The 16,342-nt window shown below is 42.3% G+C and overlaps 1 protein-coding gene across 2 annotated transcripts in view; it reads left to right on the top strand.

Moving 5' to 3' along the window:
* Window positions 1–16,342, top strand: part of uvrag (UV radiation resistance associated gene) — a 103,775-nt gene that overhangs the window by 22,142 nt on the left and 65,291 nt on the right. For both annotated transcript variants that reach the window (XM_005926785.3, XM_042218834.1), the window contains exons 8-11: window positions 3,324–3,450; window positions 11,399–11,483; window positions 14,098–14,185; window positions 14,424–14,484. In XM_005926785.3, coding sequence (XP_005926847.1) covers window positions 3,324–3,450; window positions 11,399–11,483; window positions 14,098–14,185; window positions 14,424–14,484 — 361 coding nt within the window. The remainder of the gene's footprint in view (window positions 1–3,323; window positions 3,451–11,398; window positions 11,484–14,097; window positions 14,186–14,423; window positions 14,485–16,342) is intronic.

Here is a 16,342-nt window from a genome sequence, read left to right as displayed (position 1 = left end):
TTAAAATGTTAAAGCCTATAAAGAGGCTTAGTGAGCCTCTTTATACAGCTGTTACAGCTGTTGCTTTCTATCTTGCTGCTCCTCATGAGTTTTTGATATCCTGATTTTTTTTTTTTTTTGTTCCTTTCCTTAGGCCTTCACCCTACTTATTAAGGCAGCCCCCTACTATAGCCTCAGCTTTCCCACAAAAACATCGAGGCTCCATTCTTTTCGCCACAAAGGGTCCCTTTCAAGAACTTTTCTCTGATATTTCCCTCTCAGTGAAACATTCCTCAAACCCCTTTTCAGAGTTCAAATCTGCCAATAAATCACATAATCCTCATCTTCTACCTTTCTGTAAAAGCCCCCCCCCCATCTTGGAGTGAGTGGAGCATTGTGTGATTCTTCTAAGGGCTTCCCACTTTGGAGAGCTCTGTACCATCTTTCTGTATGCGTCATGGTGAACATGCATCAAAGGGCGATGGAGTGGAGGCCACCTAGCCGAGCACATGCCCCTTTCACCCTCTCACCCACACTCTGCCATTAATCTGCTCAGTTATAACGCGCTCCCACCCCCCCACCCCCACGCCTGCTGCTTATTTACTCAGCTGACCCACTGCTGTTTGATGTTCAGTAGACATCAGACAGACCCTGCTGGTTAGGTACAGTCTTTCTCCCTCTCTGTCTCGCACACACACTCACACATCACAGCAACCCACTTGTTAATTCTGGTGCTCAGTGAAAGTGTAGGAGGCTCGTGGTTCGTGCCAAAGCCAGTTGTGGTTAACATGCAAGTGTCAGGGTGCGACACATTGGACAGATAGAGGCTCTATCAGTCATCTCTTTCCCCGTGTTTTCTCCACGGTACCCACAGGAAGGAAAAAATTTGTATCATATCTGTTTTTGCTCTGATCCAGGCTGCGATCTCTTATCTAAGTGAATGTGTGTGAGATGCCAAAGTCCCCGCTCCTCCCTCCCTAATCTTACATCATTATCAGTTCCCTGTTTGTGTCTTCCATCTCCTTATTACAAGTGTGTATGTGTATAGTTTTTTTTCTGTCTCAGCAACTGTGCTGCCCTCCTGAATCCCCCTAAATCCGTCTTCCTGTTTTGAATGGATCATTTTTCGTTGAGTGGTTTTGTCAGTCGCTGCTCTCTCCCCTTCATCGACTGTGCAAGTGCATCCATCAACCCCTGTTTCTGTTCCTTATTAGATGATTAGGGTGAGCCCACTTCACACTCCTCTTTACCAGATAGAGAAATGAAGATGATGAAGGGGCGCCGCTCGGAGAGGCTTAGATTACGACTAATGACCTGCGCTCTGATGGCGCTGGTGGGCAGGGATGTGGGGTGGAGAGGCGCCTCCTGGCAGGAGTTTTAATTCGGGGCGGTCACTCATCTCGAGTCGCTGGGCTTTATTGTGGTCTTTTGCTTCGGGTTATGTTTGAGGGTTTGTGTCCGTCTTCCTGTTTGCATGTTCTGAGACTTTCATGTGGCGTCTTACTCTTTAGCCTTTCTTGCATTTTAATTGACGAACAAACCCACAGCTACAACTTCACATTCACGTTCTCCCAGCCGAATCCATGCACAAGCAATTTCCTCCAAATGTTGAGCGTACATATTTCTAACTTCCACTGCTGCCACTCATAACACATTCTTTCCTGAGACAACACTCAGATAATGTCACTGTCTGCATCAGTTTAAGAATGGCTTTGTGTTGACACCTGCATGACTACAAATCTGCTCAGGTTGCTGTTGGAGACAGCTGTTTCCTCAGCTTCCAGATAACTGTCCTGGCTCTATTTTATTCTTTTTCTATGTAATATCGCAGTAATAAAGCAATATCATATGGCAGAGGAAACAGTCGAGAAATCAAAACACAGTATTAAAATAAACTGTGTAAAATTAAGTAAATATACATATATTTTCATTTTTCTCATTTTAATTAAAGTGTACTTGGATTCCATCCACCCAACCAGCCATGTTTGTGATTCAGTCTTTGTTGAGCTGTATATTGTTACCAGTCTGTTACTGGGATCAGTTCAGTTTATTAGGAAGTAATATTGGGTAGTAATTTTCATCCAGAAGCTCAGGCGGCAGGCTACAGACACAGCTTCAAACCTTTAGTTTGACAGGGATAGCTGTTTAGAAGAAAATGGTTTGCTTGAGACAGAGGATGCACTCAGGGGCCGAACGGAGTCCCAGTATTAGATGAATTAAGTTAAACTGGAAGTCATGGAAAGCCATGACTCCAAGTGGGAAATATTAAACGAATAAATAAGAATTAGTTGACGTTTGTTATTTTCACAGTATATCCTGCCTTTCTCCCATCACCCACAAACGCTTCCGGCAGATGGCCGCCCAGCTCCGAGCCTGGTTCTGCCGAGGGCTGCTTCTTCCTGTTGAAAGGGAGTTTTTCCTTCCCACTGTTACCAGTTGCTTGCTCATAGACTGGTTGTTGGGTTTTCTCTGTATTGTTGCAGGGTAGGTTTACATCCAAATATGTAAAGCACCTTGAGGCAACCGTTGTTGGGGTTTGTTGCTGTATAAACAAGATTGAATGTGTTCACTTTCACAGGTGAGTCAGGTTGCTGTCAATCAGTCACAGTCTGTGCACAGCTATGCAAACATGAGAAATGGGCTTTAGCAGCCACAATAAGTGAAAACACCTGTTTGTCTCTGTGTGTATAGACCTGTGAAGTTGGGTTTAGTAGGAGACAGAAGGAAATTGGAACAAACCAAAAACATGCTCGGGCCGTTGTTTAAATGAAATAAATGGTAAGAGACATATTACAAAACACACCTTCTTTCCCAGCTGTAACGATTTAAAAAGGAACAAATGACTGCATACGAGGACAGATGTGTTATGTAGATGATTTGTAAATTATATGCTCTATGTGAGAGGCCTGAAAGGGAGAAGACTTTATTCACTGTGGTTCTGGTGCAGGTTCGGCACCCGGCCTCATCTGCTCACCTCAGACCAGCTGTTTGAACGTGGAACTCAGTACTACTTACCCTGGAGCCGGCCGTTCCCATGACTTGGGCTCATTAGTAAACATTAACGATGATTCCAGGGCTCAGTAAGACGTTTTGAACACGCAAATCTTCCTTTCTGTGTTATCATTAGCTGTTGACAGTGCTTTCTGTTATTGTTAACAGTGAGCATTGGCTCAGTGGTTGTGCATTAAATCAGCGCGATATGGGATCAGCCTAAAAAACAGTGTTTGTTTTTGTGGGAGCTAGTAGGAATCTTGGGGTCTTTATAAAAGGTTGCTGTGACCACATGCTAAATATTTTCTTTCACTGTCTTTTTCTCTTTCCTTTCTGCCGCTTTGTGTGAGCAGAAGAAGGAGCGCGAGTGCATGCAGCTGCGTATAGCGGTCCTTCACAGTGAGCTGGAGCGGCAGAGGAAGGCACTCGGGAGGGAGAGAGACCTGCGACAGAAGGAGAGGGCACTGCTGCAGAAGAAAGGTAAACGGAATAGGTGGACATGCTGCATATGCACCTGGGGAAAGTGTTAACACCACACCACCATGCATAAATCACCTTTTAATATTGTTTGATGCTATTGTGTGCACCGTTTAGTGCTTGCTTGCAGTAACTAGTGGGTGAAAACATGAACACACGAGCAATAAGAAAAATTAAAGGCACAGTTTGGTCTTATATAAAAGTAACTTCAAATGATCGGTTATTCCCTCTGCAACTCATTTGCTGACTCCAGTGGTGCTGCGTCACTCAGATCCTGCTTGTGGAAGAAGACTTAATATAATGGTAAAAACATGTGCTCCCAATTCCAACGAAATCCCCAAATCTTTTCATGATAATCCACAGAAGGCTCTGCTGCAGCTACCAGTTGTAACGAGAACAGAATATAAAAGTAGTTCTGACAGTTTGACTATTTTGTGTAAATTGTGGTAAGCACAGGTCTAACCAGGACGGTTTGCGTGTTAATTTAGAACAATAGTGAGTTTGCTTTGGCTCACTCATGTAATAGCTGGGAGATGTTAGCCTGTCACTTATGTAGTGCAATTGGCACATTCAAACATATGAATTCACATCCACAATGCAAAAAGCAAACGACAAAATAACAAGAATTTGGAAATACTGTAGCTGAACAGACAGATGGTTGTCTTTATTAGAAAATCCACTCCTTGAATGTTAGTCTTATATTTAGCCAAATGCATTAATATAAAGTTGTTGATCAGTATATAGATGTCAGTGTTTTTCTAAAAATACGTTTTGGTATCAAAAATCCAGCATTGGTCACACACAGCTTATGGAAATAAATTGCACATAATTTGCATTTCTTTAATAAAACGAATTACACCAATCCTTCCAAATGTGTTCTTTCAGTAATGTGACAGTTCTAGTTGTTGTTGAAAGAGAGAAAGTGAAGCTTGTTACCAAACTAATGGATTTTACACCCATGATTCCATAAATGCAGGTCCTGAAACGGTGTTAATAATTTGTCTTACACATCTATAGAGAAATCTGCTCTTTTTAACGGCTCGGTCAAGGTTTCCATGTTGTCAGAGCAGCAGGCAGATCATTTTAGTATATTCCACAACGTGGTCTTGGTCCAGTCAGAAGATGGAGTTTCTTAACACAAGCAGATCTGCAGTACACAGATACTTCCTGCGGTTTGTGCTAAAGCAGAAGTGTTTGTGCAGTTGTCACTTAGTTAACCCTATGAAGTTTCCATCTTAGAGATGGATATATCCATCTATATATCTATTGTCACATGTTCTGATGCAATGAGCCCAGTGCAACTTTTCACAATGAATTGACAGGATGTATCTTGATTTCTGTGTCCTTTAAGATCAGCTCGCTCTTTGGCAAAGACAGATCACTGAATCACCGATCTGAGGAAGTGATTAGCGTGAAGTCTGCACTCATACATACGCTGTCACATAATAAAAGAGCTCTAAGAGCGCTTCAGGGAGAGGTTGCCTTTGTGACACGATTCTGAAAAATGACCATTAATTCTCTTCCTCTTTGTCTGTCACCACTCTGTCTGCAGCCAAACGGACTCACGGCTCTGCTGCCTCGCAGCTCTATAGAGGCCTTTTTCCAGACGGGACAGGTGCTTATTAAAAAGTAGAAGGAAAATTCCTTTAGCTGGTTAAAAAGAGAGGGGAAAATCTGGTCTTTTAGGATAAATTGAAATGCTATATGTAAAGACAGCCAGGCTGAAGTCTTGTTGCTTTTCCCAGACTCATAAGTCAAAATCCAAAAGCCATATGCTGCTGAGCTGTACTTCCAGCTTGTTGTTTAACTCCTCTAATCAGCCAGCAGACATTCATTTGTTTCAAGATTGGAAAAAAGTGTGCATTAATTACAGGACAGGATACTGTTGGAGACAGGTGTTTACAGTGCTTCGTACAGCAGCTGATTTTCTGTCTGATTATATTTGGATTGGCACCACAGTGTGTTTGTTTCATATGATCTCGTCTTTCACTTTTGAAACGCATATGATTCTATCAATCGCAGGCTAAATTTCATTTAGAAATTTCCCCGAGAAGCCCGTGAGAAATGGACAGATTTGAGCCAAAAATGGTTCCTGTTCAGCAAAATCACAAGAGCGTGCGACTGAGCGGCGATCTCATATGCCACTGTTGTTTTAATCAGAAGCAAGTGTTTCATTTGTTGAGCTTTCACACATTCCAGTGCTTATAAGTTGCAGGTTTACCTTCAAATTTTATTGACAGTTTTACAGCGAGTGTAAGTATGTTGCTATGAAATATGTCCCCCGTGGGCACCACAGATGGGCTGGTAAGCTCCATTCTTCGTCACGCTCTTTAGGACCTCATCCGTACCTGGCCGTGTGGTCTCGTTGTCTCCCACACGTTCACAGGGCCCATTAGCAAATAGCTCTTATCAACCTGTTGTTCCCACCGAATGGGCCTCCCTAACAAAACAGCAGGTGCAGAAAACCCAAACGTAGAGAAGGTGTTGCTTTTTTTCTCTCGTGTGTTGAACTTGTGAGAAACCAGATAAAACGACTCGAGTGTTGAACTATTAGAATCTTCCTTTAGACTTGCTAGAGCCTGTTTGGTGTAACGCTGATGCTGTTAGTTTAACCAGCTGATTAATGTAATTCCAGGGAAATCAGAGCAGGAAAGTAAAAGTTTGTTTTTCTGTGCGTGGGAACGCGCACACGCCATGCCACATGTCAGCATGATCACTTTCCCCCCATTTTTTTTTAAGTTATGAATTGAAAGTAAGTCTTTCTGTCCTCCCTCTGAAATCAATCACTTTGGTTTCTGTGGGGTCACACTCTTGTCACAATTTCCGCCTGTCTAATTTCCCTCCTCCCACCTTGAGCAGATGACATAAATCAGGCCCGTGAGCAGCGTTTATTGTACTTGGTAACAGTAGTTATTCTCACGCTCTGCCACACAGCCAGGGCTCCTGACCAATAAATGTCAGCGGTTGGGTTTCTCCAGGTTTTGTGAAGGTATGTTGTGTGGAGGTATTTGTCACCTCAGTGAAAAAGGTCTCATATTGAAGCGATCATCATTAGAGCTCTTTTAGCAGCAGCTCCGCTTTACACATTTACTTCAACCAGCTGGCTGCCATCTTGAGTCAGGGTAAAGGTTGACAGGTACTGGAGTCAGACACTGCTTAACGGGCCAACCGTCTGCCTTTTTATACTTACTGACCCCTCTGACATTTCTATGTCGAGGTCAGAAATTTCTTATATTTTGTCCTAATAATTGATATTTTTCCACTGAGCTTTTCATGTGCGTTAAATGCTGGTATAAAAACCAAGCTTATTTACAGTGTATATTAGATTAATGCACCTTTTTAAATCATTTCATTGAGAACTTTGCATGCACCTTCTGACTAGCTTTGACCTGCACTTTCAAAGTATTTCTGAAATACTGCCAAGCGCCCGGTATTTCAGGAGCCACAAACAGCCCAATTTGATGGTGGGAAATAATATATAGCCATCCATATAGTAAAGGAGATCAAAGAAGCTGCGTTTTGCTGCTTGTCACTAGAGGTCACCTCACATGTTAGAGTTTTACGCTGTGTCCCCTTTCTCGTGCAACCAGAGGATCCATACTGTAAACAAGTCCATTTATGGATCCTTCATTTACAAAAAAAATTGAATTAACAGCCTGATATTATGTCTTAGTCAGTGTTGGGCAAGTTACTTTGAAAAAGTAATTAATTATAGTTACTAGTTACTACTTCAAAAAAGTAACTCAGTTACAAGATTCTAAAAGTAATTAACTATAGTGTTACTTTAAAAATAACGTTTAACCCTCTGGGGTCCAGGGTGTAATTGGCCATTTTTAACTACTTTTGATGTTTCCTCCACATTTTAGCTTTAACAACGATTTACTTTGTCTTGTTTGGTGTCATTCTTTTCAGCACAACCTCACGTGTCTGAATTTACAGTAATGTTTTCATTTTGACTACTGTGTTAACACAATTGATCTAAAATCAGACAAAATTCAATAAGATGCCACACAAATTATTTGTGTCACTTCAAAAACATAATTTCTGTCCACTATAAAGGAAACATCACAGCCTGACACCTGCAGGTCTGACAGCAGCAGGTGTCTGTTTCTACCTGGAGACAGCAGTCGCCTCATTGTTCTGACACAACACAAAACTATCCACAACACTACACACCAACTACACAAGACAACACATTAACTACACACTGCAAACACGCTAAACGTCACAAATCTGTCTCTCTCTCTCTCTCTCTTCCTAAACAACCAGAGGTCTCGCTGCGCTGTCCTTAGACAGCAAACGTGATGAAACTATTGAAGAAAAACAGGCGTGTATATTGTTTATCATGACTCTGCTTTTATGTGGCCTATCAACACAATTTATAAACTGGTACATGTCACCTTGTTGCTTTGTCATCTTGAAGTGGTCATGTGATTGTCTTACCACGACTACTTTATTCTTCCTCAGTCAAACAGCAGCACTCATGCGATTGTTTTGCCCCCTGAGCTCCAGGTGTTGTGCCAGAAAGTGATCGTCAGGTAGAAAGTGATTGCCGTCCGTGGGAGCGTGCAGCTGCTTAAAGCTGATATAAACTGCAGTAACCTGAACACAGCTTCAACCGACTGTTTGCTGAAAAATAGTAACGCGACCTCATTTGCTTGTTAGTAACGGTAACGGCGTTGTAACGATAGAAACAGTAATTAGTTAGATTACTCGTTACTGAAAAAAGTAACGCCGTTATTCCCATCACAGGTCTTAGTCTGTGTATTTTCCAAATTCCATAAATTCTGCGTACTTTTTTTTTTGAACCACGTTTGGGCGGGCACACTGGATTTCTCACTGCAACAGATTTTCCTGTGCAGGAATTGTCACTAATGTGTTGCATGCATGTTTGACTGTTTGAAGGCAGAGGCACCACTCAGTGCCACGTCTCCGTCTTATAATTTGTCTGGTTTCATGCAAGTCACAAGCTGCCCATTAGTAGCGCCACAGAGGGGAACATGCATTTGTTCATAAGAGGAACTTGGCGAGAGCGCTCTTTTTGTAAGGAATACCACGACAGCGCTCCGTCACGTGTTAAAGCCACTTGTAGCTTCTGTGCATTAGTTGATGGTGACTGATCCTGAATGCCACTGACGCATGTTTACACGGATCAGAGGATCACTTTTGTTGTCCAGGCTTTACCCAGTGCAGGAACACAGTTCTTTCGTGGTACTGTACTCACAAATGGTCAGGCCAGTCTCAGTAAGTCTTCTGTCTGATTTACAGGAGGAAATTGTCTGTGACCAGAGGGGACTCGTCTGTAACGTCCAGTGTCACAATAGTTATTTTTAGAGTCATTTTTTTTGGTTTTTATTCCATGTTTAATATGGAAGATGGTGTAGTGAGAGACCAGTGGACAGAACGATGCATATTCACTGCTGTGTCTTTACTGTATATTGTCTTTCCATACCGTGGAACAGATTAGTGGGATGAAAGCACGAGACGATGGATGGACAGAGCAGATAGGACAGAAGTGGGCATTACATGAAAGCAGCAGTAGAAGACCGTGGAATCTGGGTTACAGTGTTTTCGTGTGATCTCTCACAGCAGAGCGATGGCCTGTGATCTCTGTCTTACGCTATCTGCCTTTCTTCCTAATCTGATGAAGTACCTGTATTTTCTCCTTTGCTCTGTCTGCACTATGCCCTCTCACCTCATACCCTCATGATGTCAGTTGGACAATCATGGATATGAGTGGAAATATGCGATCAAAGCAATCCTGTTATCCACCTGATCGCACGTGTTTGATAAGCTTTATTACTCCAAACTCTAACTTGTGCCGGCTGCTCTTTGCTGACTTATTTAGATTCAAATTTCAGCAAGAGGGCAACCAGTCTTGTTTCACACATGAGCGTTGTGAGGGATTTTCCTGTCTACTCGCAATAACGGTGCATTTAAAAACAATTGTATGGGAGAATATTTAGAAATGTGCTACGTTGTTTCTGTTCATACTGGATATACTGGTGAGGTGCAGGTCTTCTCCTGTTAGAATGCTTAATACAAAACGCTCTGATAGCAACAATCGCATAAAGTAGACAGCTGTGGTGATGTGGCGCATGTTGGAAGCATGCAGTAGTTTTTCATAGCATTCATTAATACGCTGACATTTAAAGGAAAAACCTGATTTCTTTCGAACTCTTTAACAGTGGTGTTTTGTTAATGTCACAATTAGCAGCCCCTCACAGCTTAGGGGCTAAAGAGCAGCAGGTTGGTGACCTCTGGCCTAAGCAGACCCTACGATCAGCTTTGGAGCCATTATCTGCATGTTGTAGCTCTTTACTGTCACCAAGGGGCAGTGTCACAAACATCGGTCTGTGGGTTATTGTTGCTTGTTCTGTTGGTTCTTTAGTCAGCTGCAAGGAGGGGAAAAACCAAAGTAGGCAAAGAACTGAAGTCTGTCTATTCGACTTATGCACAGCTTCATCTTTGTCAGCCTGTGTGTTCCTGTTTTTATAGATGGGTTGCATAGGTCGTATACCCTCTCTGTAAGCAAACGGACACAGCATTAACACATTGACAACTGCACAATAGCACCTATAAGCAGCACAGTCATTTTCTTCTAGACCTTTGCAACCAGGATGTTCGCCCTCTGTTGCTTGTTGGAAAGATTTAACATAACTTCTGCTTTGATTTCATCTTTTAGATCGGTATGCTGTGCCCATCGTTGTATACAGTCTGTTCTGTATGTTCAGGTGGTTTCATGCAGACACTGAACTAAACTGAATTCAGTACCACTTAAATGTGCTTGACTACATATTTACTATAAACAAAATGTATTTCACTTAAATTCTTCTTTCTCTGAAAATGAGTTACATTTGCCAGAATGTGAATTATTCTAAGCTAGATTGTGTGTTTAATTCTGCAAATGTGTTAAAGATTGAACTCTTTGTTTGATGGCAAACATTGAGAGGAACTAGAGTTATAGAAAAACCTCAGAAGGAGCTGCCATCACGGCTTAACCAGTTAGACGAAGCCAAGAATGTTAGACGCGTGTGATTTGAGATCAGCCGTCTGTCCATCTCCTCTTACAGTTAAACAAAACTGCTTCCCACTGAGGAATTAGAAGCGATAAGAGGCTGCTAACCACAGGCAAACCTGAGGAGGAAATTCATGTGAAAGGAGAGGAGCCTTTATGGGAGGACGCGTCGCATCCAATAACAATTTTCCCATCAAAATCCCTTTTTATCTGCATGAAAGGATGCTATTTATTCACACGACTCAGAACGCTGTTGTGAGTACTGTACGGGATACCAGACGAGACACTCCAACGTTTCTCATGTGGTGAAGCCAGAACGTAACGCACAGACTGCTTTGCTAAGTTGATGTGAAACGTTAGATTGATGCACGTCTCTGCAGTTCACCCCGTCACGCAGCAAACAGCGCTGCTTTCCTTTGTAATGATTATTATTCATAATTTGAAAGGGATAAAAATTAAATCGTTCGCTGTGTAAACAAGCCAAAAAACCTCTAAACATTGAGTTCAAAGCAAAAAAATGCAATGCATTTCTACTGCATTTACCCGCAATCTTATGTGATGCTCTATCCGAGAGACATGCTGTTCGAACCTTTAATTAGCCGTTATCGTTCTGCTTTTTTCACGTGCATACTGCTGCGGTAACGCCACTTCCTCACTCTGTATCATCCCGTCACTTTTCTGTCTGATTTTATTCATTTCCCCAACTCTGTATTTACTGTCTGACTAATCCTATAATCTGCATACATATGTCATTAGGTTTTATGTTGTGTCAGAAGGAAATGTTTTGGGCTCATCAAAGCAGCTGTTTGATCTTGCTCGGGTTTAACAGTGGATGGCAGCCAACCAAACACAAGCCCACCTGGCTGGCTGTTCAGATAGACCAGAACAAACACACACCTAATAATTTACATTTTTCTTTTCTGTCTCTGTCAGAGGATTCGTTTTCTGCTCAGCACGAGCGTCTGAAGGAGGAGAAAGAGTCCTTATCCAAGCTGCAGAAGGAATGCACAGCCAAGAGGTGTGTATCAAACCGCAATTAACCGTTTCTGTGTTTGCTGCACAGGAAAACGATTTAAAAGCTTGAAACCCATCAGATGGACACTCTGAATGATGATGCTCAGTGTGTTAGTCACTTGCATTAAATTGAGCTAACAGGTATAAGATTGCACCCTGCACCTTACTCTTTCAAAACAATGGCCTGTTTTTGTGGCCGCTGCGCCCTGTTTATGTGTTCTCGACCAAGAGTTTGCACATTGTGCTAAAAAGGCGTTTGGCCGGTGTTTGCCTTGGCTTGCGGTGAGACGTGTGTGCGGCGGGCACACATTCTGGATACGTTTTTGTTTATCTGAGAAGTACCTGGCAGTCGCAGAGGGTAAGCCAGAGCCCCAGGAAGGCCAGCAGGGGCCAAGAGACCCAGCAAACAGGAAATTAACACCGACACTTGTATCTGCTTAACATCCATTCCTTGGAAATAACTTGTCGTTTGTTTTTCATGAAAGTGTCTCTTTTCATTTATAGTGTTTAGCGAGGGAATGTTATACTGAGCATACACACTTTTTCTCAGCCTTTCCACGTTTCTGTTTAATATTATTTGAATCTTGTCATGGCTTCGATCCCCAGAAAGTTACAAGTACATTTACTCAATCGTGTTACTCTGCAAATGTGACGTCAGTATTTTCATGATACTATTTTATAGCTACATAGCTGCATTTTTTTGAATTCTTCTGTACTAAGACAGGATGTGCGATTTATTAATTTATTTATAGTTAAAGGTTAAACTATTGTGTGACAGCTTTCTTGAGTTAAGAGCACTTTTAATTAAGACATTCCACATTTCCACATGTTGGCAGTTCAGCCAAAGAAATATTTCTTTTCTGAACTCATCAGATGGTTTTGTCCAGATAAAGTCGCAGCAGAGGTCACGTTAATCGCAGTTTTGTAGGAAAAAAGCAGTTAAGCAAAGAGTTACAACACAGCAAACCAACATGACACAACTATATAAGACAACGAAAACTGTTGTGCTCAAAAACATAAAAGCAACACTTAAATGACATGTTGGACCTTCATGAAAGAAAAGTTCATGTTGAAAATCTTTACTGAAACCTCTTTTTGGAGCAGTATATTTATTCCAATTATAAACTACAAGTGCTACTTATTTACTGATACAGTGTAACATTAGTTTCACTGTATCATGCACAATAACAGCGGAGTTAACAGTTTGCTCATTTAAAGAGAAGATCGATCCCACTTTTATCTAATATGTTCTAATAGTAAAGCCAGCACCCAGTTAGCTTATCAGAAAAACAGAAGTTTTTACTATTGAGAACTAAACTTCTTCTTTCTCTTCCTTCTGTGACGCAGAATTGGTGTATACACAAAGTGTTTAGGTTGGCGTATTTTACGAGTAACTGCTTAAACAAACATGTATTTTTAAATGTACAAATGTTGAACTCATAAATATACACTGGTTATTATGTAATGACATCTTCCAAATTGATGTGTTCTCATAGACTTAGAATGAGTCCATTAAACATACACAGGAGCAGGCGCCGGTTTGTAAAAGACACCATATTGCCTGACTGTCTGGAGACAGGCATGGCATTTATACCCTGATCGCATTTTTATCTATGTGACTAGAGACCAGCCACATGTGTAGTGTGCTAAAGACAGAGCAGGAGAGGACTCGTAGGTGTTGATGGATTACTGAGCGAGAACTTCGGTGATGTCCTCGACGACTCGCCTCGGTATCGCTGTCATTGGTCAGATGTGAGCTTCACTGACTCATCAGTTTGTGTCAGACTCTTTGCACAAACATTTCCAGCCTCGTCCAGAGCAAACAGACGTGGACACGTGTCATAGCTGAGGGATACAGGACTGACAGCCTGCACTCATTACAAACACAGCATGCACAGAAAGTGGTTCGAGCTGTTTGTTCTACAGTGGCCACCGATTATGCACAATCTGCAGTCCAATAGTGGTGAGATTTTACACACATTAATGGAAGAACGTAGAGGTATCTGCATGAAATGCTTTGGTATTATCCACACTGATCCACAAGTAGAGGCATGAGTGCCGTACAGGGCATTTAAAATGCGAACAGACTCACTTAAATGTAAGCATACACATTTAGAGAGTATTCATACAAAGGCATCCAGTCATGTTCATGACTTTTAACTATAAAAGTTCAGGTAACAACATTTTAAATGCAAAAAAATGAAAAGGAGAATTGTGGTAGGTTTCACTTAGCTCCACAGCTTCCTTTAGTTTCAGTCTGTGTCACCTCGGAGCTATACGCATAGGTCAAAGACTAAAACCTGGATAACGGCCATTAAGAATGATTTTTCCTAGTGGCCATAGACAGATCCTGCATTACTAAAAAGGACTGACCTGTAATGACAATTTCGAACACTACATTGTCACATGAAGAGAGAGGAGAAAACCCCCAGATCATGCTATTTGTGTTCCTTCTTTTTCCAACATTAAACTGCCATATTATACTGCATCTTTTGTCTTGATCCCTTTCATATAGGCAGTAGCTGTCAGGCCTTTAAGGCTTTAATTGGGACCCTGTCCTCCCTCTGATTTTCATCTGTTCCCATCTCTTTAACTGACCTCTGCTCTGTCTCCATCAGAGAGCAGTTCCTCAAGTCCAACGCCCAGCTCACCTTCCGTTGTCGTCAGCTCCTCTCTGAGCTTTCCTACATCTACCCCATCGATGTGGTGAGTTGGGCAACTGCAGAGAAATATCTGGTTACAAATGTAAGACTTTGGTGAAGCACAGATGCTGGAGGGGGTTATATAGTGTGTGCAGCAATTTCCATGTTTATTCCAAAGATAAATTTAGTTTGTATACTAACTGAATGATTTTAGGCCCGTCCCTCTGCCGGCTGATTATGGATCTGTTGCTGATGTCCAGTTGCTCTGTCCTTCATGTGAAAGCTCTTCTTTAAATCCACAGACCAATCAGTCGGATTATGTCATCTGTGGAGTGAAGCTGCCAAACTCGGAAGACTTTCAAGGTAATTGATTATGTGCCTGCCCGCCTGTTTAAGTGTTACAGGAGGATAAGTGGTATGCTGTGCAAATGTTTTGTCTTGCATTCGACGCTTGTGGTTAGATGCAGATGTCGTGAAGTGAAGCAATCTAACATTTTACTGAAGGATAAATGAAGGCTGATGATTTCATAGACAGTTATCTATGATATCATAGTTTTGGCTATTGCAGATGGCAATTTTGCAAAAAGCTATTACTGTTAAGGTACCATAACCTTTGTCGTACTGTGCACGAATGCGATAATTGATAGTTTGTCATTTTCATACATAAAGGGCATAATGACATAATTGTAGCATAAATGAGGGGAGAATAGCTGTAGTAGCTGCAGATGATTGATATTCCCATTCACTCGGTCTGCTCAGTTGAAATCACAGTACACCCACTGCTGCACGTCTCGTCTTGTGCATGACATCAGTGATCAAATTAACAGAGACATGCACAGCCCTTTATAGGTAGACATGCACAAGTAAACCTCAAAAGAGGAGCACGAACTACGCATGGAGTGCGCCATGTCAAAAGGAGGAAGACTGCTCCATACTGATCTAATTACGATCAGTTATAGAGGGCAATGAGAGTTTCTGCAGGGAATTGATGATTTGGTCGTTTTGCCCTGATGAGATGCAGCGTGGTTAGTTTGCATTCTTGCTGATCTCTTGCTGGTAGCTGTTGGAGCTGTTCACTGCCACCACATTCTAAGAGGGTCTTGTCACAAGATGCTTTTTATCCGGTTCTACTGTCCCAGTGAGAAAAAAGCCACAAAAACCACATGGTATGGTATAAAAGACACATTAGTGAACTGCGGGGCATTAAAAAAGTTGTGTCAGCAGGCACATTCGGACACAATGCTCCCGTTATGAGCTTGGTGGGGAAGGTTGGAGTAAAGGTCGCATCGTATGTGTCGTGACAAATTGGATTTGCAGTCACAGCAAGAGAAATGTGATGACTGTATGACCTCTTAATAGTTGGGGGATGAGAATTGAATGGGTTTCTGAATGCTGAGCTTTGGTCAGGACCACTTGTCCAACACAGGGAACACAACCTCCACTGTCCACGCCGCATTCTCGGGCTCCCCTTCCTCACAGCTGGTGAAACCCAGCAAGCCTCTGAGGCCGTAATTCAGCAACACTAGCCTCGACTCCTCCGCTCCCTGCTGCCGCTCCCCACCTGTTAACATCTTTTACATACACAGTAGAGATGGGCAGCCATTACTTGTTCTCAATTTAAAATTTGACGCACAGACCGAATCCTGTTTTCTCTCAGTTTTAGATGATCGATCAGTCCTTTCAGACACATCTATAAAAGTGCGAGCATGAACCACAGCCCTGAAGTCGTCTGTTACCGGTGTGAGGCTAAAGTGAGGCAGATTAAATTTAATACTGATTCAAAAGGAAAACGATGTACTGCATGTGTTGTCAGTCAGGACAGATGGAGAAACATGGACTGCCCACCTCCACTTTACTCATTTCTCTTCATTTCTCTTTAGTCTTCTGCAGTTAGAGGTCTCAGAGTCCAGAGCTGTCTGATTGTGTGTCAAAGCCGGTTTGAAAAAGCCTGCAGGGGAGGAAGATTTCACATCAGAGCCCAGGATTAGGGTTAGTTGGCGTCCTAATCCTGTAGAGAGTCAAGGTGGACATTGAAGCCCATCCATGTTTCACGTTTACCCCAAAGCCTTCCCTGTGAGCTCAGCCTCATGAGGTATCTGCAGGCTCCATTAGCACCCAGAGGTGTCACTTAAACTCGTGTCCTTCAGTTGACCTGATATTCCTCGGGGGCAGGAAGTCGTTCTCTCCATGGGCTTTAACCCTTTGGACTAAAAAGACAGGA

The sequence above is a fragment of the Haplochromis burtoni genome, unplaced genomic scaffold (assembly GCF_018398535.1).
Source record: "Haplochromis burtoni strain Fernald_Lab_line unplaced genomic scaffold, NCSU_Asbu1 Contig_24, whole genome shotgun sequence".
NCBI classification, from domain to species: Eukaryota; Metazoa; Chordata; class Actinopteri; order Cichliformes; family Cichlidae; genus Haplochromis; species Haplochromis burtoni.
Note: the sequence above shows the minus strand (reverse complement) of the source record. Positions and strands in the feature narration are given on the sequence as shown.